At 34.3% G+C, this 26,829-nt stretch overlaps 1 protein-coding gene and 1 pseudogene across 1 annotated transcript; both read right to left on the bottom strand.

The window, feature by feature from the left end:
- Positions 1 to 7,258: 7,258 nt before the first annotated feature.
- Positions 7,259 to 11,882, bottom strand: LOC134252520 (protein asteroid homolog 1-like; annotated as a pseudogene).
- A 7,423-nt stretch (positions 11,883 to 19,305) lies between these two features.
- LOC134252542 (ubiquitin-conjugating enzyme E2 R2-like) lies at positions 19,306 to 26,679 on the bottom strand. The gene is made up of 5 exons (XM_062735049.1): positions 26,363 to 26,679; positions 24,355 to 24,441; positions 23,397 to 23,494; positions 22,096 to 22,230; positions 19,306 to 21,849 (listed from the first exon to the last, which is right to left on the bottom strand). The coding sequence occupies exons 1-5, from the start codon at positions 26,537 to 26,539 to the stop codon at positions 21,624 to 21,626; spliced, it is 723 nt and encodes a 240-aa protein (XP_062591033.1). The 5' UTR covers positions 26,540 to 26,679; the 3' UTR covers positions 19,306 to 21,623.
- Between the last annotated feature and the right edge of the window lie 150 nt (positions 26,680 to 26,829).

Genomic DNA, 26,829 nt, shown 5'->3' with positions numbered 1-26,829 from the left:
GTTTATTATTCTAACCCTCACTAATTTACTTGTTAATTGAAAAGAAGAAAACACATGCCGTGTCCTTCAACTCGACATTTGAATATATCGAAGACGAAATGTCAATTAACAACGGTTATTTCCATTCTTTTGTTGATACTGTATATCCGATGAGCTTGAGATAAAAGATACCACAGAGTCTGACCCCACATCTGTTTCATATTTGGATATTTTACTTGACAAATACAAAGGTAATTTAACACCCACGCTCTGTGATAAATGTGATGACTTTAACTTTACAATCGTCAACTTCCCTCACTTATGCAGCAATATACCTTCATCACCTGCATACGAAGTTTATATATCTCAGTTGATATACGCAAGAGCAAGCTCTACGTATGAACAATTTCTAAAATGAGGTAAATTATTGACAAACAAGTTGATGAAACAAGAATATCAGCAGTCTCGTTTGAAGTCGTCATTTCGTAAGCTCTATGATCGATGCAATGAACTTGTCAGCAAATACAATTTATCATTGAGTCAAATGCTGACTGGCCATTTACATTCTAATTGTTAGTCTACTATTCATACACTGAATTGACGACGGATTTTTCGTTAATTCATGATCATGACAAGGATCACAAGGCGTGTGTGACCGGTCAGCAGGGGATGCTCACTCCTCCATGGCACCTGATCCCACGTCTGATGTTTTTAAGGCCCGTGTTTGCTCTTCTCCTATTTTGTATTGTTTTATGGACTTTTGATCTTGAATACTGTTCGTTATTTCCATATGTTTCATTAAATAACCTCTATCCCCAGTTCCACTTGTCCACGATTCGACACCGCTTTTCTATTACGAATGTTACTATTTTGACACAATTATATTTTTGATCTTTATGACTTATTTTATCATGTTCTCCTTCCGTTAACCAGGTTAAACCTGCTTTACTTACCTAGGGGAGGTGGAACTAGGATTCTAAGCATGATATTTAATTTTGTAAAACTTTTGATGAGAAAAGTTGATTTAAAACCCTATGAGCACTGGATAAAATAAAGATTAAAAAGAAGCACTGGTCTACATTTTCTATCTGTATGAACTTTCACTTCATCCTTTCACAGACCAGTGAAATATTTTTTTGAATGAATTATATAATAAAACCGAATTGTAGAAAAGGTTGCGAAAGTAAATTTACGAAAAATCAAGACGACCCTTCTCTCCACTCGACTGGAGAAATAAAGATAGAGAGAAAGAAAAAATGTACAGTCCTGTTTTAATGTAATTTAGCCCCTTTTAAACATTATGTACCACTGGATAAATTGGTAAATGATAAAATGAAAAGTGACGGTTGTAGAACAGAAGACAAGAAGAGGATTTAAGTTTTCATACACGAGGGCTGTTCAATATATAATGTCCTGAACTGTATGACATACAATACAGATATCGTATGACATTCAACTTGACTTTCTCTCATTATTGATCTTTAATGAATTTAAAACAGTTTATGTGACCACTTTTTATCACATAGTTTATTCGTGAGAAGCCGGGAAACAAGGGCTATTCGAGACACTGCATTATAAATGAATGGATAAGAATCAGTAAATAAGAGTGAAAATAAAAGCTTCATTAAAGCTGCTGTAAAACTTGTTAAAAATCCCAAAGAAATATTCACTGAAATATGTGACATTTACAGCAACCAATGTCTGTTTTATAGACAAATGAGCATGTGGATTTCAGTGATAAAAAAATTATATAATGGGCATCAAAAATGGGTACCGTCCTTGCCAACAAAAATTATAACAACTCATGTACTGTTTGCCAAATTTCAATAAATAATATTTGATGATGTATGATTTACTTTAAGACACATAGCAGATTTGATAGGCATCATACCGGGAGTAGTTTACACTGTTTTTAAGAAACGTTTAACGGTAAAAAAAAAAAAAAGCTTGGTACTCAAAGGTCACCCTATATTTTGAAAAATAAATGAAAACGACAGCGTGTACGAATGTCTTAACAATTATTTTAAAATATCAGTAATTGTAGTTATCCACGTTTGTTTGATATTCAAACAGATAATGAAACATGAATCTATTGCTTAAAACCCTCAAATCAAAATTTACCATAAGATGTACTTGATAAAAACAGCGAAAGTCTGATAAGAGCAAAGAAATGCAAGAGCAAAAAGACAGATTTATATGCAATTTTCTTATATATTAGTGGTATTGTTGTTCAAATTCGTATTCAATGAGACAGTTTAATTTCTGGAGGAGTCTAGAATGCAATATTTTTGCAGAAAAATCGAAAGGTTTGTCAGAGGAAGAGCCCAGAATCAGGAACCCACTACATTAAATTTCTTCATGACATCGTCAAAACTCACACGCCCTGAAGAGTAAAGGGGTTTTCGGGATAAACAGAAAGTTAATGTTTTTTCACATTAACAATATTCGCCAGATCTTTGACCTTTTCACTTGTTTCATTTTCCAAACTTGAAAGAAAAACCTTTCAGAAGGAAGAAACAAGTCCAGGAAATCATAAGATCTGCCATTTTCCAGTATACGAAGGGTCATACCCAAAAATGAATTATAAAAACAATCTGAAATAGGATAAAAGAATATGGACAAGTGTTTTAATTAAAAGAGATTAATAAGTAAAATCATTAAGACTAAATCATTGAAAAGCGTCTTTTGCTTCTTTCCGAGCACCGAGGACATTATTTATTGAACAGCCCTTGTATTTCCCTTTCTTATTTTTGTCTCTGTGATAACTCTTTGAAACTAAGCGAAATTAATTTCTTGATAAATCTGCCGTAGATTAGGCAGGTCGAAAGATCAGAAGCTAGGGAGGCCTAATATGCATACAAATCTCGTGCGCATCTGTCTCTGTATCTGACGCTAAGGATGCAAAATATGCATGAAAATCTCGTGCGGCTGCCTTTGTATTTGACGTCAGTGGACGAGGTCTATGGAAAATTGGCAATGAAGTCCTCGTGTAATTTAAATCTATGTTTACATTTTTAAAAATATTAATCTACAATTTTATTTCACAATGAAATGGAAATATAAGGATTCACTGTTTAGTTCGTATAGTATGCCAGGGACATCGACGATAGTGGGAAACATGGGATAATTTATGCATAACGGGATTCGCCCGTTATGCAAATTTTCCCATGTTTCCCACTATCGTTGATGCCCTGGTATACTATAATAACTAGACAGTGATTCCTTAAAAGAATCCCCTACCATCGCTATGACTATGCACTTAATATGATGTAAATTAATGTATCATTCACAAAAGTTCTCTAATCAATCTATGAATTTAGTGTCTTGGGGCTCTGATATCGACAGTCAAAATAGGATTTTCCCGATAAAATGATGCTGGTGTAATACATTTTTGTAGGTAACGTTCAATATGAGGCCATTGAATGCTATAAAACTATGCTCTCCAAGATATGCACTTTGATCACTAAATTTATATGTTTTTTAACATTTTGGCTTTAACCTCAAGAATAGGTAAAAAAAAAAAGGTAAATATTAAAGTAATCAAAATTTTTCCAAATGCATGACGTCATTTGAAAGCAGCACGTGGCTAGGAGCAATAAAAAAATATTAAACTATTCAGCAATCGTTTCCTTCATTTAACCTTTTGACTCTACACATTAGGAACAGATATAAGCTACAGGGGTGAATGATTGGGAAAATATAACTTTTCATACATGTATCAAAGAAGCAGGACTTTAAGGCATGATATGATATCATATACTAAATAACATCTTGACAAGCAATATAATTATTTTAGACGTTTTATTATCTGTTTTAGGTTTTCTTCAATTTTTTGGTTGATTACCTCGTTCCTATTTTTTCTTAACATATGCATTAATAATCTGAAAGATATAAATCACTTGAAAAGTACACTTGTATTTACGACCCTGCAGCTTGTTGATAGAGAAAAGTAAAGGGTTATCTTAATATTCAGAAACATGCATGCCTCCAACTTTCTTGACTCTCTTTGTATTTAAAACATGATAAAGACGTCCAACTTACGAAACAATAAGTTTATTGCTAATCTATATTATAATACATATCATATTCATCTTTATTAACCCTTATCCTGCGGCCAAAGTTTTGGCTTATCAGTTCCACTGCTGCGGTGAAAGTTAAGTGTAAACAGATATCGCAGTAGATGCATACTTCCTTTACTTATCAGCTTATAGCATCCTTATCTTTGATGCAATCAACACATAAGTTGTGTGTAAAATATAAAGAAAAGAAAGAGCTTTCTATTCATATAAATTTTATTTCTATATTCCTACAATTTATTGCATTTATGTCGATTTATACTTAACAGTAAGGATAATGGATTATAAGTCCGAATAACTATTTAAACGCTATAAATATTAATTATAATGATACATTAAATATCATTATTATACCTTTAGATAGTAGCTTAAATATGTTCCTTTTAGTGTATAAACTTATGTCCTTTCTAACAAAGGTGGATAAATCCATGCAGATTTGTTTTGGAATATTTCTTTGTTCTGGAGTTCCATCTATTTTGGATGGTGATTATGTATATGAATCTTTCTGATTGGTGTATATTTTTACAAATTCTAAACCATTGGCTTATATTTATACTTGTTTTATTCATTGACATGGGATGCTCTGCTAAAAATAGCAGGTAAACAAGCATCAGATGAGGAAACCCCTCAAAACGACCTGAGGTCGCGATCCGCAGCAGCAGATCTGATAAGCCAGCGCGACTCAGAGTCGCGATTAGCAGGATAAGGGTTAATGTTTTTAGTTTCAATTTAATCAATCACAAAAAAACAACAATATTTGCAAATACAAAAACACTCTATCATTAAGTCAAACGGTGATATACGTTTGTCATTCTAATTGCTAAGCCATTATTTACACAAGAAATTATATACGGATTTTCCCGCTATTTCTCGATTATGACACGGGATGTTCACTCCTTCATGATCCCACCTTTAATGTTTTAGAGGCCCGTGTTTGCTCTGTCCCTGATATACATGTATTTGTATTGTTTAAATGGACATGATTGTGGTTTTTCTTGGCAAAGATGTACATTTTTTTTTTTTTTTTTTACAAAAGTGATAATTTTTTTTCAGTTATTATTGCCTCACTATTCACTTTTTTCAATGCAGTGTGAAGAAAAGGAGAAAAAAATTGTTGTTTATTTTCAATATAATTTCTGGCTAATGTTAAAGGTTAATATCAATTTCATCATATACTGCAAAGGTCCATTGTTTAAAACATGCACTTTTTTCCCGAATGTCTAAGATCGATGTCTGTAGTTTTTATTCTAGAATATATATTTGTCAATCATTTATTTACATTATAAATTCATGATTGGCAGTTTTCTTTCAGTTTTCTTAAAATATATATTTAAAATCTGATAATTTTCCCTTCGAAGTATGGTAAGCTATGATGTTTCAAACGTTGATTGAAAAAAAATTATTGAAATTTTAACATTTAATTTACATTTTGAATCAAACAACTTTTTTGACTTTTCCAACTGGTCACACCCCTGTGTAGTACATGTCATGACCGGGCAAATATACAAAATTGTGGAATATCCAGTGTGAAAAATATGACCACACAATTTGTATAAAAACATCAGTCAAAATTCGACTTAAAGATATATAATATTTGCAGACAAGATCATTTTATCGTCCGTATAGTTAAAGGACTGCTAAATATAGGGCGCAAGATTAAAAGAACAATCTTTTATATTATACAAAGACCAAGTACATGTTTTCGGTTTGTCCCAGAAGAAAAAATTTCAATTTTGACAGTTTGAATTTTTTTTTATATTTTAAGTAAATATATTTAATCAATATTTCATTTCGGTTTGGTAAATATATGTATATGTGTTGTTGTTGGGGGGGGGGGGGGGGGGCTAATGATTTTTCATATCATATTTCCATGACTTTGCAAGAATAAATAGTTAAGATTACAAAATTATATTGTCAACTATGAAGGGCTTCCCCCAACTGCCAATTTTTACCCCTTTCTAGAATTAAATATCTCCTGAAACTTTGCATGATCTTTTGCAAAACATTAAATAAAACTCACATTAATGTGAACTTCAAACAAATGTATTTGGGAATTGAAATTAGTTGATTTTTGGAATACAGTACTCTTTGCCTTGAAAACAGCTCAGATATGAAATGAATTTCGATCTGCAATTTCAATCCGATGTTTTCCCCATACATTGTACGTTTCATTTAAAGATTGTAACAGATAGAAATGACGTAAGCTGTATATTTCCAATTTTGCCAGTTAATGTTCCGCGGTCTTATATACTATTTGCAGACAAGATCATTTTATCGCCCGTATAGTTAAAGGACTGCTAAATATAGGGCGCAAGATTAAAAGAACAATCTTTTATATTATACAAAGACCAAGTACATGTATTCGGTGTCAGATGAAAAAAAAATGTTGTCTTTTATATTTGAATATTTTTGTACAAATCTGAGAGATTTTCATATTTTATGACTTTCCAAGAATAAAGAGTTAAGATTACAAAATTCATTCAACTATGAAGGGCTTCCATACTGCCTGAACGAGATGGTATACTGAAACTGCATGATTCAAAACATGAAACACGACATTAAAGTGTAAACAAATGGTTAATATCAATTAATACAGTATTAATACAAGATTTTTTTTTTAATCAAATATAATGAATTTTATTAAATTTAATTCAAGATGAAATGTCCTCCTTTAGATAGATAATACATGCATTTAAAGCATTAGGTGCAAGTAACCAACCAACGAAGATAATGTAATACTCTTTCATTCAAAAGTGTTTGAATCATAAAACAACTCTGCTCAAGAGGGTTGTTTTGTTTCACGTATTTTTTTAATAATATTTTTGTACAAATCTGAGAGATCGTTTTTAGCTTCTAGAAGACCTAAAATAAATTCATCTCGAGCTCTGCATGGCTTCTTTTCAATGGCTACGCAGAAATCATGCAGAAATTTGCCAAAAAATAGATACTCAACATGAAAACTTGGAAATGGAAATCTTAGAATTGAATTTAGATCAAGAGCAGAAATTGCACAAGTCTGAAATTGTGCAAAAGCGTGTACTAGGTCTAATCTAGTGTTCTTTGTTGGACTAGTATCTGCTGCGCAATATGGAGATAGCTTCTCATGGATATTTTGCAAAACCTGTGAATCAATTCCAGATACTGCTTTACCTATTGTATTGGTATTCCGTGGTCTTGTAGGGTTATTGATGCGATGTTCAATCTCAAGAAATATCAGTTGCATCAAATGTGTCAAACTGTAAAGCAGCTTCAAATATTTTTTTCCTGTCGTGAACAGTTTTAGCCTCAATCTCAACTAAACCAGGCACTTCAATTTTATCGCATACTTTAACTTTTTCAGGTATTATACATGGATTTCCGCGTTGAGAGAAAACTGAGTCTGAGATACCTGCTTTTCTATCAAACTCCTCTACTGTGGTTTCTCCACTATCTTTCAACAAAATACTGTATAGAATTTGTCTCAAAGATTGGGAGCATTGGTAAGAGGATGGTTTCTCAAAATCTTCAGGCTGGCATGACAGAAATATTCTCTGTGACGTGATTATTGTCATAAAAATACTAGGTATGAGACTTTTCTCGTGATCCAGTTTAAACCATTCTGGCAAAGGAACGGGACAAGGTGGAGTTGGTTTGTCAGGAGAGTAATTCATCGCAATAATTTTAAGGATCCTGTCAAGATTCTCTTTCCCCAAGTTGTCTAGCCATCTGCATCTTTGCAGCTTCAAAAGATTCCACTTGCAAGAGCCATTGTATTATTTTCATTTGGTCTCCATTTGCTACCGTCAAATTATGAGTTGGAGCATCGTTTGGTGTGGAGATTGATTCTAAAAATGGTGAGACATCTTTCTTGTGTGTATAGTCATTTCCAAAAAGAGCAATTAGAAGTGGGAAAACATCCTCACCAAGATTAGGGAATTTAGAAATAAAGTTTTCTACTCGGTAAATTTTTGCTGAAAAGGGATCTTCATCATTTTTTTCTCTGCCCCTCATCCCAAGATAGTTAATGGGAAGAAATCCTCCGGTAATGTGCATAACATAGAAATCTGAATCGTAGGAAAGAACAGGACATCCCTTTTTATTGGCAATGACTGCTATTTCTTTGTCGGCCTCAAATGGGCATGTGTGAACTTCAATACCCATGTCGCTTAATACTTCTATAAACAGACTGTATCCTAAAATTGGAAGGGTTTTGGGAATGAAGCGCCTTTTTTGAGAATGAGCTGATCCATTATTACCCCTACTTCGACAAATGGAAAATACCCTTTGAAGTCGTTGCTCAGCTCTTTTTATCCTTGTTCTTAATTTGCTTTCATCTACCGCATGCCCGCCGTCCATCACAACAGTTGGGCGAACTCCACAACTAGTAAGAGACCCAAAGAAGTTGCGAATTACTGTTGCGAATTTGTTGTAGTCTCCACCATACATATTCTCCAAATCTGTATTTGTTTCGAATAGATAATGCAAAATGTTTGGCCCATCTATGACGAGATCACTCTGTTGCAACTTGTATGGTTTCAGAAAAAGATCCTGATTTTGTTCAATTAAAGTCTTTAATCCTTTAATTCCCATGGTCACCTCAACCTTAATTGGCAGGGAAAAATCAAAAATGTATTTGAAAGGTGAAACATATTTCAGTTTAATATCAGTTTTAATAACTCATAGTAAATATTAGTATATTGTCAAATATACCTGACTCTTTTAATCATATGGTAAAAGGCAATTGAAACCTCCATTCACAGCTCAGAATACTATGTAATTTTGATTTTGGTTTGATTGTTAAACTTCTATAACTTCAATTTAATTTTAATAATCCATGACCTGATAAATTGTTGGCTTGATTGGGGAATGATTAAAGTTGATGCCCATGACTTCATGAGTGTCAGGAAATCAGTTGACATTATATCATATATCAAAGATCAAGGTCACTGTAAAAAAAAACTAACATGACTGAAAAGAGACCTCAGATAGAATGGTCCTACCTACTTCGCATGATCTAAGCTGCTTCAGCAATAAAAAACAAGAGGCCCAGGGGCCACATCGCTCACCTGAGCAACTTGCTAGGAAAATGCACATATCAGAACTGAAAGTTTACTGAGGTGAAGGGGGGGGGGCTTGAATTTTACCACCCAGGGGGTCATGGTTTGAACAAGCTGGAATCTACACTACATGAGGATGATTCCCTATGAATATCACTAAGCATGGCTTTGAAGTACTTGAAAAGAATTTTAGATTTTTCCTATATATTCCTATGTAAAACTTTGACCGGCCATTTGGCCCCACCCTACCCCCGGGGGTCATGATTTGAACAAACTTGAATCTACACTACCTGAGGATGATTCCACATGAGTTTCATCTTTCCTGGCCCAGTGGTTGTTGAGAAGAAGATTTTTAAAGATTTTCCCTATATATTCCTATGTAAATCTTTGACCGGCCATTTTGGCCCCATCCAACCCCCGGGGGTCATCATTTGAATAAATTTGAATCTACACTACCTGAGGATGAATTCACCTGAGTTTCATCTTTCCTGTCTCAATGGTTCTTGAGAAGAAGATTTTTAAAGATTTTCCTATATATTCCTATGTAAAACTTTGACCGGCCATTTTGGCCCCACCCTACCCCCGGGGGTCATCATTTGAACAAATTTGAATCTACACTACCTGAAGATGATTCCACATGAGTTTCACCTTTCCTGTCTCAATGGTTCTTGAGAAGAAGATTTTTAAATATTTTCCCTATATATTCCTATGTAAAACTTTGACCGGCTATTTTGGCCCCACCCTACCCCCGGGGGTCATCATTTGAACAAATTTGAATCTACACTACCTGAAGATGATTCCACATGAGTTTCATCTTTCCTGTCTCAATGGTTCTTGAGGTGAAAATTTTTAAAGATTTTTCCAATATATTCCTATGTAAAACTTTGACCGGCCATTTTGGCCCCACCCTACCCCCGGGGGTCATGATTTGAATAAAATTGAATCTACACTACCTGAGGATGATTTCATATGAGTTTCATCTTTCCTGGCCCAGTGGTTGTTGAGAAGAAGATTTTTTAAAAATGCCATTAATTTTTCTCTAATTCATAATTATCTCCCCATTGAAAAGGGCGGCATGGCCCTTCATTTGAACAAACTTTAATCCCCTTTACCCAAGTATACTTTATAGCAAGTTTGGTTGAAATTGGCCCAGTGGTTCTTGAAAAGAAGATGAAAATGTGAAAAGTTTACAACGCCAACAACGACGACAACAACAACAACGACAGACAACGGACAAATTTTGATCAGAAAAGCTCACTTGAGCCTTTGGCTCAGGTGAGCTAAAAATCCTGTGCCCTTGCTGTAGCTTTGTAGCTATATGAACAGTGAAGGACTCGAGAGTATGGGCCAGGACATGAATGTTTGATTAAGAAACTGGTAGTGCTAGATAGACAGAAAGACAGAAAAACACGCTTAAGTAGGCCTATTAGCCTAACCTATGAATGTTTTACTTCAACTTGGAAACTACCTCTCTAATCATTTAATATGAAATTGTAAAGCACAGCAACTTGCTTCATATGTATTTTACTTATACAGTACATACTGCATTTGTTTTTTATGCCTCTCTGGGAGCCCTTGATTGGAAATAAAATATTAATATCTCTAATTTTTTCTATACAAATCTGAATAAAATGAGTCTTCTTTGATTCACCCATATGTGGTTTGCGTAAGTTGGAGTGTATTGCGCGGATCTAAGAACTTTGATTTAAATTAGATTGAACATAATTACTGAAGTTGTTGGAAAAAATTTTTACGCCAAATATTAAAACAATTAAGGAATGAAGCTTATTTCAACTTATATTATACGATATAACATAACTTAGGGCAGTTTACGCTTTATAAACCGCGAAGCGGTTTATAAAAAAGCGTTAACTGTCCCAAGTTTTGTTATATCGTATAAGTTGAAATAAGCTTCATTCCTTATAATTTAATTTCAGTGCAGACAATGAGGCATTTTCCCCCCAGAATTAGGCTTCACATTGATTAAATTTTAAAAGTAACGGCAAGCGAAGTTATACGTTTTTTGACGTAACTCATTGTGACGTGGGCAAGTTATGTTATATAAAATGGATAAAATCTTTTTATCCAATCAAATGACGTGTTACAAGTAAAATTAAATTATTATCAACAAAATGCATTTACAGTATATTTGTTCCCGTGAAAGTAACAAATCATTTTCAGAAATTGTAATTACATAGTTTACAACAAAGAGAAAGAGAAAGTTGATTTCCAAGTAAAATAAAGCTAAAATAAAAATCAATTTAGGAAATTTAAAAATAAAATATGCTATGATATTTCTATTTTAAAATCGCTATCATCAAAACAAAACTTGAGTTATGGGAAAACCTATGTTTCAAAAAATCCATGTAACACTGAAAACAAAATCACCAGTCATATTACTACATCTGAAAGTGTGAAGTTGGCATAATTCAATCTTTTAAAAAAAGCCAAACGATTAAGTCACTTAATTTATCACGAGAGAGAGTGAGAGAGAGAGAGAGAGAGAGAGAGAGAGAGAGTAATGATGGAGATATGCGTAAAATTTTGTAATGAAAAATGCAATGTGTGCTTGCGGGGTGGGGGTCTAAAATGCACTGAACCTAAATAAATTCCTCGAAATGAAATCTGTAATTATTGATACGAATTTGACTTGGAGAATGGTAGAAAAAGTCTCACCTTTCGGTATGTTACTTAAAAAAATCACCTAGATCCTTTTGATATCTATTAGGTAATGAAAATATCATTTATCTATTTACAAAAATATATACTTCCTGTACTGTCATGTGAGGCGTGACTTGTCAACCTATCAGTTTGTGTCAATCTATAATCCTCAGAGTTGTATACAATTGGTTTAAAGCTAAGATGTCGGGATTATTGCGATTAATTAATTAAACATGATGACGGGGGATAAAAATTGCATAGAATTTAGGAGAGCGAACTGAAATATTTAGAATCAAATTTAAAACATTTACACACACCTTGCAAAATGTCTAAAGTTCAGTCAAGCCTGAATGCATCAAGTTTTACAAAAATGTTCATGGTTTCGTTTCGCAAGAAAACGAGGAAAAGAAACTCAAAAAAAAGTCGATGTTTCTTTATTTTAATATTATTTTTTTTTACATTATACTTTGAAAAGTTATTTGTATTTTCATGCGTACAACAGAAAGGTGATACTTTTTGTAAAGGATAAACACTTTATTTTTATATTTATGAAATGGGTTCGTTTTATAAGTAAATGAACACAAACACCATGTTGTCGATATGGATAAGTGTATTCAATCAGTATTATCACAGCTCTGAAATATATATAAACAATCATAAATATTTGATAACAACACATACATATAGATCACTTGCCAGATAGCACGGTCAAAATAAGAGTTATTGCCCTTTAATTGTGCTCACAGATAAAACATTAAGAGTTGTCTTTCTTAATCAATAATCTGTACAAAGTATAAACACTCTGGAATTTATGGATGAAACAATAAGATCAAATTATATTGAACTCTTTCAGAATAATATCATTATATGGACAATATTCAAAATATATACATCATACCTATATGTGATATAGAGCCAATACTCTCCAAATACAAATGATGAATGAACTCTTACTCAGTTGTTTGTTTTTGTTAATGCCTGCTACCCCTTTTGGGGCATAGGCCGCTAACAAGATTCCTCCAGGACCCTCTATCCTGGGCAATATTTTCTACCTCCTTCCAGTTCTTCCCCATTCTCTTGACGTCTGCCTCCAAGTCTCTCCGCCAGGTGTTCTTTGGCCTCCCTCTCTTACGTTTTCCTTGGGGGTTCCAGGATAGGGCTTGCCTTGTGATGTTCTTATGTGGCTTGCGTAGTGTATGCCCTATCCACCTCCATCTTCTCTGTATTATTTCAGTTTCTATTGGGGCTTGGTTGGTTCTTTGCCACAGATTGATGTTACTTATTTTGTCGGGCCATCTAATCTGGAGGATGCATCTCAGACAAGAGTTGACAAATGTCTGGATCCTGTTTATTGTGGCAACAGTCATCCTCCATGTCTCGGAACCATGTAGAAGCACGGCCTTGACATTGGTGTTAAAAATCCTAACTTTAGTGCGTGTTGTTATTCCCTTGGACTTCCAGATATTTCCAAGTTGCAGGAATGCTACTCTTGCCTTTCCTATTCTTGCCTTTATATCAGCTTCTGTTCCTCCTTGTTGGTCCACTACACTGCCAAGGCACGTGAAATGTTCAACTTCCTCTATGTCCTGACCTTCTATATTTAATGGAGCATGTGATGATGTGTTTGCTCTTAGGATCTTTGTTTTTGTGATGTTGATGTTGAGTCCTATCTGTGCTGATGTTTCTGCCACTGTTGTAATTTTCTCCTGCATTTGTGTCTGAGTATGTGATAGGAGTGCTAGGTCATCCGCAAAGTCGAGGTCATCTAGTTGTGACCATGGTGTCCACTGTAATCCATTTCTTCTATTGTCTGTGGATGATTTCATTATCCAGTCTATTGTAAGAAGAAACAGAAAGGGTGACAAAAGGCATCCCTGACGAACTCCTGTTTTTACTTCAAATGGTTCTGTCAGTTGTCCTCCATGTATGACCCTGCATGTCAGGTGTTCATATGAGTTGCGAATGATATTCACCAGTTTACAAGGAACTCCGTAATGTTTCCATATTGTCTCCCTGTCAACACTGTCAAAGGCTTTCTCGTAATCTATGAAGCCTATATAGAGCGAGGAGTTCCATTCTTCACATTGCTCGATGATTATACGCAACGTTGCTGTCTGGTCCGTATAAGATCTATTTTTACGAAAGCCAGCTTGTTGGTCGCGTAACTTCCACTTCTTCTTTCATCCTGTTTAGTATGATCCTGTTGAATACCTTCCCAGGAACATCCAACAGTGTTATTCCTCTATAGTTGGCACAGTTGCTGAGGTCTCCTTTTTTTGGCAGCTTGATTAAGTATCCTTCTTTCCATTCTTCTGGGATTGTTTCTGTCTCCCATATACTCAGGAAAAGTGGATGGAGTATGTTGGCTGAGTTGTCAAAATCAGCTTTAAGTGCCTCTGCCGGGATGTTATCTGGCCCTGCTGACTTGCCATTCCTCAGATGTTTTAGGGCTATTTTGATTTCCTCCTTAGTAGGAGGTCCCCAGTCTATGTCTAGGTCTTCATCTGCTGGTGTAATGTTAGGAGGATTGGGTGGGAGTGGCCTATTCAAAGTTCTTCAAAATGTTCTTTCCATCTCCTTCTTTGTTCTTCATCCCCTTCTAGTTGTTTCCCTGCTTTGTCTTTCACTGGCCTTTCTTGTTTACTTTGCTTCCCAGCTAGCTTCTTTGTTATGTCATACAGATCTTTCATATTTCCTGCTTTTGCAGCTTGTTCTGCTTCTGTTGCCATTTCCTCGATGTACTTTCTTTTGTCAGCTTTAATACTTTGTTTTGTTCTCTTGTTGGCCTCTGCATACTCTTTTTGTGCTTTTGTTTTTTCAGCTCTTGTTCTGCTTGAATTGACCACAGCCTTCTTGTCCTTCCTTTCCTGTACTTTTTTAATCGTGTCATTTGTAATCCAGTCTTTATGATGGTACCTTTTCACTCCAAGTATTTCATGGCAGCTTGTTGTGATGCTTTCTTTTATCCCTTTCCAATGCTCTTCAACTGTTGTTGGTTCACCAATTTCTTGTAGGGCTTGGTATTTGTTTTTCACCGCAATCTTGTACTCCTGTAAGATTTGAGTATCTTGGAGAAACCTGGTGTTATATCTGATTCTCTGAGAGTTTCCTTCTGTTTTCATTTTCTTGAGCTTTAGTTTGATACTACCTGTCAGTAGATGGTGATCTGAGGCTACGTCTGCTGCTCGTTTGACTCTGGTATCCTGCAAAGATCTTCTAAATTTCTTATTGATGCATATATGGTCTATCTGATTTTCCGTTATTTGGTCTGGTGATACCCAGGTGGCTTTGTGGACTCTTTTGTGTTGGAATAAGGTGCCACCAATAACTAATTTGTTAAATGCACATAAGTTTGCCAATCTTTCACCATTTTCATTCATTTGGCCCAGTCCATGTTGTCCCATTATCTCACTATATCTGGTGTTATGATTTCCAATTTTGGCATTAAGGTCTCCCATCATGATGGTAACATCTCTTTCTTTACAAGTGTCAATAACGCTTTGGAGTCTGTTGTAGAACTCATCCTTTGCTTCTTCCTCTGCATCGTTTGTTGGAGCATAGCATTGTATAATATTTGTGTTGATCCGTGTCAAATAATGACCTTGCGTAGAGAATAGTGATCCAAACTCCTCTTTGATAAATAACAGAAAATCTTTTCTACATTTAAACTTTACATTCTAATTAACAAAATATTATACAACAAAATAAACTGCTTTGGTGTGTGGTCGTCCGTGTCCCTCGAAAGTCGGTAGTCTATGGTTCCAAACGGTGTTTGGGATACACTACTGTCTCTTGCCGCTAAGGAGGCTCAGACACCCCTCTCCAGTGCGAAGAGATTACACTCCCCCTCTCCAGTGCCGAGGAGGTTACACGTCCGTCTTGCGTTCAAGACTATGAGATGTGACTGGTACGGGCCGCCATCTCTACACAACTTTACAGGAATGATCTATGAGACCTATTAAATATCATACACAGAATAATATAGACATATAATTTACGCTGTGAAACGTTACAGTGCAATATGTACAATGCAATAATTGCTATACTTCAGAACAGTTATTATAGAACATCGAACCGACAAATAAAGACACAAACAATCCACCGTACAATTAAGACTCAAACAGTTTCGAATACAATGTAACTATAAATAACAGAACTTAAAAATATGAAATGGAATAGCTTAAAGTTGCATATGTTAGAAATTCCGTGTCTGGGTGTTTTTAGATATTTACAACTTATAAAATAATAAAAACAAACGCAAATAAGGCTTACCTCAGAGAAGCAGGACCATACCATAAATTCTAAATAAGGGTTGGGTTGAAATACCCTCAGTGGTCTGCCATGTGTATTAGACAAATTAATTCGATGTTAGAAGTTTTTTGAAAACGTCCTTCTATCTGGACTGCCGTGTCCAAACTGAAGCAAGGGCTTACCAATATTTTAAAGGTCCAGTGATTTGAGGTATAAAACGGGATTAAATAAACCCAGTGAAAAATGGAGGCTCCCCACAGGTGACTACAAATTACTTGCGTGTTCGATTAGGAGATTTTAATGTGACAATCCGTTTATGTTTTGTTTTAAATGATGCCTTTATGATCCTTGGGCCATGTGCTTCCCAACCTATTAATGCTTCCCTTGCTGTTTTGGATAGCATGATGGCCACTCCTTGAGAATGCGGTGAATTTTCTTCTTCATGTCCAGAATAGAGGAGTAATTCACCTGTAGTAAGTCTGCACTGTCCTGATTGAATCCATCTTGTCTCACTTATGCCAAGCAGTGTAAGATTGTAGTTTCTCATCTCTGCTGCAATTTGCGCTGTTTTGCCTGCTTCGTACATGGTTCTTACATTCCAAGTTCCTACATTGATAATTCTGGGTCCGAGAAGGGTTTTCGGCCTTGTAGTTTCCTTCTGTCTTTGGCTTTCACCACATGGCGTCCTTCGTCTTCCTATTGGAGAACCTTCTCTTCCAGAATTTGAGAAGTCTTGATTAAATCTTGCTTGCGTTTCTGTGGCGTTGTTTGTCTTACATGGTAGGGTTACTAACCCTGCGCACAACCCCCTGGACCCGGAGGGCCGGTGGTTTTCTTTTGGGGTTTTCCTTCCCCTAGTCACAGGTTCCAGTTATTTAAAGGCGCTGGAGACTCGCCTTTTGCCACTGTCACTCAGCTACTGAAAGCATTTCCAGGGCCACCACGGGGAGGTGTGACATGTGACTTGCTGGCAGAACCTGTTTGAGACGGTAGGCATTAACTCGAAGTTTTGATAGTGTAACTTAGTGACATCAGTTACACCCTTCGAGACCTTCACCAGCCTTTGACCCCCTTACTCAGTGATCTGTTTATAAATATAATACACAACTTTACTATCACACTGCTCAACGCGTTATCGGCAACTCGGTTGTTATCGGACACTCGGTGCAAGAAAAGCATTGTTTAGAAAATGTGGGTAATTTTAAATTTCATATATCTACGATAAATTTGTATTTCAGCAAATAAAGTTTGTGATCTATGACAGATAATTGATTATACTTTCAGCAGCAGGAAGCACAAACCAAATCACTCTCTTTCAAAAGATCTACAGCTCTTTCAAATGATATTTTACAAATATTTCGGACTATGTCATCACATTTTAACTTCTGTAGAATTCAAAATTAGTTTATTCTATTAAACAAACTGATCTACTTATTCTACAGACAATTAGATACCTTTAGATCAGCAAACTGAGATTAAAAATCCAAATTAAGGGTTAGTAAACAGTCTTTTAAAATGTCTCGTTAGTTGAGAACATGTTATCGTCAACTCGGTTGATGTTGCCGGATACTTCGCGGTTTTTGACAGGTGTACGTTATCGGAAACTCAGGTTAAAAAGTTTCCTTTAGCTTCATAAATAGATTGGAAAATTCCATTATAATCTGCGAATTCAAGAACTACTGCGTGGGCCAGAAAAGATGAAACTAACAGTAAAAATTACTGCCATTGTGTCAGTTTAAGTGTGTATTCCAATCGGTACTTCTGGAGAGAGTGGGGATACAGTAGGAATTTTTTTTCTACATGGTTTTATATCTCCCACTTGATTCAATACCAAGATCAATTCAGTGAAACAAAAATATCAACAGTCTTCTTTACAGTCAAATTCTATGGTCGATACAATGACCTTATCAACAAATATTTCCATTTCTAATTTTTTTCTCTGTGATAACTCTTTGAAAGTTAGGGGTAGTTTATTTCTAGATAATTCTGCCGGAATGTAAATTAGGCAGGTCGATAGGTCGGGAGCTAAGGAGGCCTAATACGCATGCAATTCTCGTGCGCATCTGTCTCTGTGTCTGACGCTAAGGTGGCCAAATATGCATGTAAATCTCGTGCGGCTGCCTTTGTGTTTGACGTCGGTTGGCGAGGACTATTGAAATTGGCATGGAAGTCATCATGTGATTTAAATCTATTTATCTACATTTTTAAAGTCTAAATCTACAATTTTATTTCACAATGAAATGGAAATATAAGGAATCACTGTCTAGTTAGGAGGGTATGTCAGGGACATCAACAATAGTGGGAAACATGGGATAATTTAAGCATAACGGGCTTCGCCCGTAATGCAAATTATCCCATGTTTCCCACTATTGTTGATGCCCTGATACCCTCCTAACTAGACAGTGATTCCTTAAATACATTCTATCATAAAGTCAAATGCCGATAGACATTTTTAATACTAATGTTAACTATTTTTCACACTGAAAGAGGATGGGTGGACACGACGAGAAAAAAACCTCTAGTGTGACAAACATGATGATGAAACATTAAATCTCATTCCTCGATATTCCTACTAACATTAAAATATATACAAAATCAAGATTGATTATTTGCCAATGAAATATATACTTAACAGGGCAAAAAAGAGTAATTTTCTCATACATTAACACTTTTTGGGATACCAAAGTTAGGAGCAAAGACCCCCTATATCTTATTTTTATGACATAACATTCTTATTTTTTTTTTTAGATATATGTACATGAACCATTATATGCCCGTCATTTCAAGGAGGAGGGGGGCATTAAAAAAGACACAGGACCAAATAAAAACAAGATGTAATTGAGAGATATGAAAACTTATTTTAAGGTCTGGTGAGCTAATAAGTAATGTGTGTAATTTGTATTTGTCTGAAGACATTTCATTGGATAAAAAATATTTTCTATTATTATGACTTGTGTTGAATACATCACGACTTACAATGTACCTCTAAAAACATAACAATTATCTTGAGGGTAATTTTAAAATATTTTCAATTCGTAGGCAAATTTTACTGGAGATATTTTCTTATATCATTATTTTACTCATAATACACATTATAAATAAAAATTAAACAATAAGGGGGGATTAATATCTTGTCAAGTTATACTGGCATAACCTGGGCTGGAACACCTTACACTTTTTAAAAATAAACTAGGCCTTCTTCCTTATTTAATAAGCCTAATCAGTCCCAACTGCAGATTATACAGTATAACATCGGTGGCCAATAAATTATCTCCTTTTTTAATAATACATCAAAATAGACATTTTTTAGCATTTGATAATTTATTATCTGAAGATAAATTGATTTGACAATCACATCAAAACAGAACCTTCATCATTTACACATTTAAATTGCACAGATTGCTCTTGCATTTCCCAAATATGACAGAGGAATGTGTAAACACAATATAATGTTATTTATCATATCACTTCATTAATGACACTGTATCAACAACATTTTAGCCATTCCATGGTTAAGGAACTTTGATTTAATAAAATATATATTTCAAGTATTCTTCTGACAATTGTCCACATAACTTGACGACATATCATAGTTAGGACATACTACATGTAGGAAACTAAAAGAATTATTGAAGTCAACAAAAAATGCCAAATACTGATCAATACAAAAATTCAGTTTTACATATAATGCAACAGTCCTGATTCTAGCCCCTCATTTAAAAATAAGAACTGAAACTCTTTATCATTCACTTCTAGGAGTTAAACAAAATTTTCAACTGAAAAATTTGTCCATTATTTTTACAAATGAAAGCTTCTACACAAATCATAATAGAATCACTTTATATATTCATAAATAAGAACTCTTTACACAATAACCATAATGAACATAAAAAATAAACACAGTTATGTGAACAACAACATCTAAATATTAACAAACTTACAATTCAACATGTACCCATGATGTGTATTGGTTAAAATGGACAAGCACCACACACTTCATAACTAAATTATTAAAATATTTTATAATGTGTAAACATGCGAACTTTCATACAAATGCAGACTACAAGGGAAATAGGAGTTTTTTTGTCACATTCGAATATTATCAAAAATATTTTGCTTTTCCATTTGTTGGTAATACAAGACCAAAACAATGACTACCAAACTTCATAATAATGTATTCCCAGTTTAGCAAATATTGTTTCCATTTACATGTATGTCTCTCAGCATGCTTTGCAATATTATTACCGGTTCCAAAACGATGTGCACACCAAAGATTTCTCTCAGAAAACGAAACTTGTGTTCCCACAGCATTATAAACTTAAGTTGTGAGATCTCTATCTACGGGAGATAAACACACATTAAAACCAGCCAAATAATGTTTACATCCATTCACTGACAATCTTTTGTCTCCATATAAAAAAAAAAATAAATGAAATGAAACAAAAAATAATGTCACTATGCATACCAAATCTTGTAAGAAATGGCTTCATTTGATATCAAATGTCAAAAATGAACTAACACTGCTAAGCAGATAGCATACACATGTTGTAATCAAACAACAGGCTTTTATGCCAACTGACAAAAATAATGCAAAGGACAATCATCAAATTTTGGTAAGGTTCCACAAGACGGTAATCATTTTGACTGACATGAGAACAAGAGTTTACCATAGGTACAGCCTTGACTGCTATATTACCAAAGTATTTTACAGCAAAGACACCTACACTGAATTCACCCTTACAGCAAAAATGATTTTCATTTTCAATAATTTTAGAAAGTTGATCTTATCAGAAAGAATGACAAAATTTGATCTTATTAGAAAGAATGACTAAATTACAATTTTCAACAAATCAAAATTATTCTCTGGCACTTTGCTTTAAGTCTGATTTACTGTGCATCAGCATTGCATAAGAAACTCCCCTTACTGCTAGAATTAATCTATTTTGAGTTCTGATTGGTTTAAAAAGCATTAACTATTACTTACTCTAGGTTAATAACCCTTGAATTCTTGGAATATTAATTTTTATAATGGAAGGAAAAAGAAAAGATTATCTTTTTTCAACAATACTTAGGATCTTATGAAATACATGTAAATAAATGTTAAGGTAGTGGGACATTGTGAACAAATCAGAACTTGGTTTCTCATCGTGTACAAATCATTGTTCATTAATTTAATTTTTGAGTAAACACCTCCTAAGAAACTTTGATCATCTTTTACTATCATAATGATAATCTGAAATCAATATTTTATCAATATAATCTACCCAGATAAACAGTCTAGCACCAAATATTGTGATTATGTTTAAATATTCAACATTTCATATCAATAACATCTTTTTCAGTTTTAACAAAAGTGTATCCAGATGACAATACGTAATCAATTACTCCACTTCTTAATTGGATAGTTGTGGTAGTTAAGAGAGTTCAGACTGAATATGTATTTTAAAAAGATTAAACCTCTTCACCCTCTAAATGCATTAGTGGATGATTATGAAAAAACCTGGAAAGAATAACAGATACAACAAATCTGTTGTGTTAAACACTGAGCTTCAACTTCCCATTTCTGACTTTTTGGGCTTTTTTGCACAATCAAAAATAAAATAAAAAACAACAACAGGCATCAGGATTCTTCACCACCGTTTCCAGAATCATCATCATCCTCATCATCATAATAGTTGTCTTCCTCTTCATCATCATCCAAGTCGTAGTCCTCATCGTAAAAGTCTGTATCATCCACACTGTTGTGGGAGGTCTGGGGTTTGATTGAAACACAATATTCCTGTAACGTGGTGGGGACATTCACTCCGTCACGCTCCGCATCTTCCTTAGTGGCCTGAACTTGTTTTCTGTAAATATGAATATTAATTTAAAAGTTCCATCTTCTATTATTGATCATTATTGAAATACATGTGTAGTTAATGGTGTAAAAAAGTTCATTTGATGATTTGATTGATAATTCCCATTTTTTCTATCGAAATGGAAAAAAAATACTTTTACTTGCAGTAGAGATTACATGTATCCTTTGAATAATTCCCTAAACTACAGTGTCTATACAAGAATCAATTTTTAAACACGTTTGAATTGTTGTTCACCTGATTATATTTTCATATTCTTTGTCTTTCCCTTTAGAATCTTTCCACTTCCTGTACATGACAGAGGCATCCACGTTGGCAGGGGAAAATGTGTTGGGCTCATTTAACAGGGAAATTATACTTAACAGGATTGTTCTGAAAATAATGTAATATATATTTATGGGTACTAAAAAACTCTTTATTAATAGATGATTTTTTAATACAGGATTCCTCAGTTGAGAGCAGTATTTATCAGTTTCACAAAACAACTGCTTTTAATAGACAATACTCATGATTTGCAAAGCTACACAAAGGTGAATTTAATGTTTGTGAAAATAGAAAATATAGTCCTACAAGGTCACTGGGAGACCTAATGTTTTACCTTTACTAATAGTAAGGTCAGAAGTCATGAATAATCTTAATTCCAAGAGAGATTCTACATGTTAAAATAACCTACTTTTGATTTATTTAAAAGTGAAATTGAATGGCATTTATAATAGATCAGAAGGATAATATGACAAAGCTTATTTTAAAAGTCTACTTCTGTATCAAAACTTTAACATGTATCTACACTAGAAATTTAAATTAGATTTTAACATGGTATCTTGTTAGCTATCTTGTACGCTGCAGATCTGTAACTCGCTGGTCTAAAAAAATTCGGATGGGTGATCAGAGAGCTACTCTGCTACCCATTGAAAAAAGTGTACATTTATTGCACACACAAAAGTGTGCTGTTTCTTGATTTATTTCTCCATTTATCTATGCTGCCATCTCAAAATTCAACTGTTTCTAGCTAGCATATATTTTTAATACTTCCTGAACAAAACATTTCCCCAAACCATTGTTTATAGCTCCTACATGTATGGGGCTGAAATTTAGACCATCAAAAATTTCCCCTATTTATACATGTAATGCCATATTAGGTGGCAAGAGAATTCAGTCCAGAGCTTTGTGCATGACTTGTTAGTCTTGTAAATGCAGTTTTGTATTCGAAGTAGTAAAAAAAGAAACACACGGTTAGTAATAATTTGAAATACATGTATACGGTGAAAAAAAATCAAGAAACAGCACACTTTTTTGTGCACAATATACACTTTTTTCAATGGGTAGCTCTCTGGTCATCCATCCAAATATTTTCAGACCAGCGAGCTACAGATCTGCAGCTAATTATCTTGTGTGAATTATTTGAAATAGGATGACAATGGTCATAGATGTCAAACAAAACAGCCATTGCAAATAACAAGACAGATGAACTATCTTCCATTCCACAGGAATGTTTCCTTTGCAAACCAAAAAGTGACTTGCAAGAGAGAGAGGTCTACCTGACATTCTGTGTGGGGTTCCATCTCTCTGAAGGAAGTTCACCACTTTGTGGGTCATCTACAGGTGGATGTAATATAGATATACATACATCTCCATTCTGAAACAAGAAAAACAATATACTGTAGATTCCTAATTAAATGCAAGAAATTAATTATCGCATAATTTCGCGGGAAGCATCACTCGAGAAATAAAATTACTTGCTTTTATTTTTATGGTGCATGTAAATTCTCTTGATCAACCATTCATTCACCAATAATTATTCTTGTGATATAACGTTAAAGATCCATTTTGCGATAATAAGTACTTGCAAAAAATAAGAAATTTACAATATTATTCAAAAGGATAGTACATGTATTACAGTGTACATGTATCAATGAGATTGTGATGATCAAGTTTTTTTTTAAATTTGGAATTGGAGTGACTGTAAAAAATGCATAAAGAAAACTAAAATGTTTGAATCATGGCCACTACTGACCTTAGTCGATAAATAATTAGTAGGACTGTTCCTTCATCACGCATTCGATACACTGAAGAGATGTTTTGGGTCTTTCAGAAGAGAATTTAAAAGACTATGCCCCGTGTCACAGTAGGCATTGGCAAAATGAAGAACCCTTACAGCTCAATTAGCCCTGAGTGCCAAGTAAAGGTCTAAATTTGTAGCCCTCTATCGGTATATAGCGACATCTGAATATGTGTGAAAAATTCTCAAACGGAACATACAAAAACATACAGTAAAACTTGTTTAGTATGAACACGGATATTGCGAATTCATGGATATAGCGAAGTCATTTTGGATCCCCAGCTATATAAATCTAATGAATTTTCTATACGGTTAAACGAATTATGGATATAGCGAAGTAATTACAAAGTTTCCAGCGACTTCGTTATAACTGAGTTTTGCTGTACAATCAATCAATCTAATATTAAATGTCCTGAGAATGAAACAAGAAATGTTACCTCATACACATTAGGATGCCACATCTTGGAGATAAACTTCACACTTGGGGGATTGTATGGATAATCCTGAGGAAACTTCATGTGGGCCTAAAAGTAAAGGTAACAATACACACATTAGTAAAATTTATACCTATAAACACAGTGTGACAATATTAAGAGTGATTTTGCAAAAAAAATATACTTTGTATAAGAAATATAGATCAACAAGCTAATTCAGAGAATCTGTGTCCTGCTGAAGGAAAAAAGAAGAGCATGCTCGGATCAGGGGAGAGGGGGGGGTGTCTAGGGGGAACTTTACTAAGGGCAGATGGGGCTTTGGGGAGTTATTGTTTAAAAATTAATTGCAAAAACTCAAAAGCTACTACGGATATAGCATGGGAAATGAAAGTTTTACACACACCCAGAAAGAATGCATTTTTGACCTTGACCTTTTGACCTCAAGAACAATTTGAGGGGTCTTTCTTAGGCCATTGGGAGTTGTGACATAAAATGTTATTGCAAAAGCACTCAGAAGTTGTGTGGAAACAAAGTATTAAAACAGAAACAGACAGAAACAAAAACATTGGGATCTTCCTAAAGCCGTAGGGAGTTGTGTTAAATTTCATTGAAAAAGCTAAAAGGCTTCTTGAGATACATGTATCATGCGGAAACAAAAGTATTACAGACAAAAATACTGACAGACAGGGACGGAAAGACTGACCAAAGGACAGATGGACCGACAGACTGACCAAAATTAATATCCTCCTCTTTAATATAGGGTACAATGAAATCTTATCCTACAAATTGCAGCATTTTTATGACTATACAGTATGTGTTTAATTCTTTGATTGTATGCTTTTTGGGAAAAGGTAGTTAAGTTTTCAAAAGATGTTGAAAAAAAAAGAACCTTTAGCATGCTCAAAGAAATTAAGAGTTTTCTAGCTGCAGAACTGTCACTCTCCAAAAAAATATATTGACAGACTGGAGAGCAACAGTGTCACCCATTGAAAAAACTGTAATTATGTTTATTGCCCACAAAAAGTTGTGCTTGGTTCTTGATTAATTCTTCCAAAGTCTTACCTCAATTGCAAAAAAGCTAGTCTAAGATATCTAATACTGGTAATACATTATTTTTTTATTAAGTACTCTTGAAGATGACATCTGCAAGAAGCACGTTGGGACAAATTATCTTGCAAACCAAAATGGCAGTATTATAAATAAATGAAATTTTCGATGATCTCAATTTCAGGGCCAGGAGGTCGCAGGGCCATCAACAACAATCATAAGGAATGTTTTGTTATGGAAACAGTGAAATAATGTTAAAAAGACATGGTTACATGTAGTAATATTGTGAGATGACTGTTTTTAAAACATGGAGAAATAAATCGGGAAACAGGACACTTTTTTGTGTGCAATAAATACACAGTTTTCTTAATAGTTGGCACTACAGCTCTCCGGTCCTTCAATATATATTTTCGGAAAGCTCCAGTACAGATCTGCAGCTAATAGTTTTCAATATAATTAGGTAGGAGAAAGAGTTATTAGACATGCTTGTGCTTGTATAGATGATCAATTCTATTTATCTTGTTTATACTGGAACTTCTCTGATCATTTCTTCCTCTTCTTTCAATTGTGAGATTTCTCTTACACCATTACATCATGTTAATTTCAAATGAAATTAGTCATTGGTGTATAAATGATATCATTGTGACATCATTATGATATTTTTATTTTTGGATATCTGGGTATTGCCCATTTGCTGTCAAATTTCAGTCTAATGTAGGTCTAGGAAAATTATTAAAAATATCTAAAGCATAAAAAGACCTAATATCTATCATAAAAACAGTTGTGTATACGTAACAAAGATTTCACAAAGTTAACAGACACTTCCTCTGATTCACACTGCACTTTTCACTATTTATAGAAACAGTATAATCTTGGTTGCCAACCTTCTTTGCTTTGTTCTATTTCAACATTGATTTCAAGAAAATGATATTTTTTCTTTATAACCTATTGATTTGTTACACACCTTAAAGTATCCACCCTCGTACATAGTACCAGGAGGTCCGAAAATTGCCACTTCCCACTCGAACAAACTGTCATCATTCATCAAGTTCACACGAAACCCCTCCACTGGTTCCTCGCGGATTTTTTTCAGTTCAAGCTGTAAAGCTTTTACTGCCCCACCAATGGGACTTTGTGCCATATCTTTGAGTTCAGATCGATGTACTTTTATGATAATCTGTTCACGAGGAGACAAAGAAATACCAACTTTCCGTTTGTGTTTTCTTTGTGTTTTGGCTGCAGCGCAATATGGCGAATTGTGACGTCACTCTATTATTGTCAAGACTAAACTAGTCCTTTAGATTGAAAATGAGAACCAGTTTTAAAATTATAGTCGTAAACTCCCAAAAAAAAAAATGCAAATTGTATGTAATTCGTAACGATAATTCTTATTCTTAGTATATCATACAACATTTTAAAAAAAAACAACAA

The sequence above is a fragment of the Saccostrea cucullata genome, unplaced genomic scaffold (genome assembly GCF_032062105.1).
Source record: "Saccostrea cucullata isolate Sc308-1 unplaced genomic scaffold, CSIRO_AGI_Scuc_v1 ctg167, whole genome shotgun sequence".
NCBI lineage: Eukaryota > Metazoa > Mollusca > Bivalvia > Ostreida > Ostreidae > Saccostrea > Saccostrea cuccullata.
Note: the sequence above shows the minus strand (reverse complement) of the source record. Positions and strands in the feature narration are given on the sequence as shown.

Excerpts from the sequence above, each read along its gene's own strand:
- LOC134252542 (XM_062735049.1), bottom strand. The coding sequence starts at position 26,539 with ATGGCACAAAGTCCCATTGGTGGGGCAGTAAAAGCTTTACAGCTTGAA. Across the intron at positions 22,231-23,396 it reads AACCCCACACAGAATGTCAG|AACAATCCTGTTAAGTATAA; the intron begins GTAGACCTCTCT and ends CATTATTTTCAG. Across the intron at positions 21,850-22,095 it reads GAATATGAAAATATAATCAG|AAAACAAGTTCAGGCCACTA; the intron begins GTGAACAACAAT and ends TCATATTTACAG.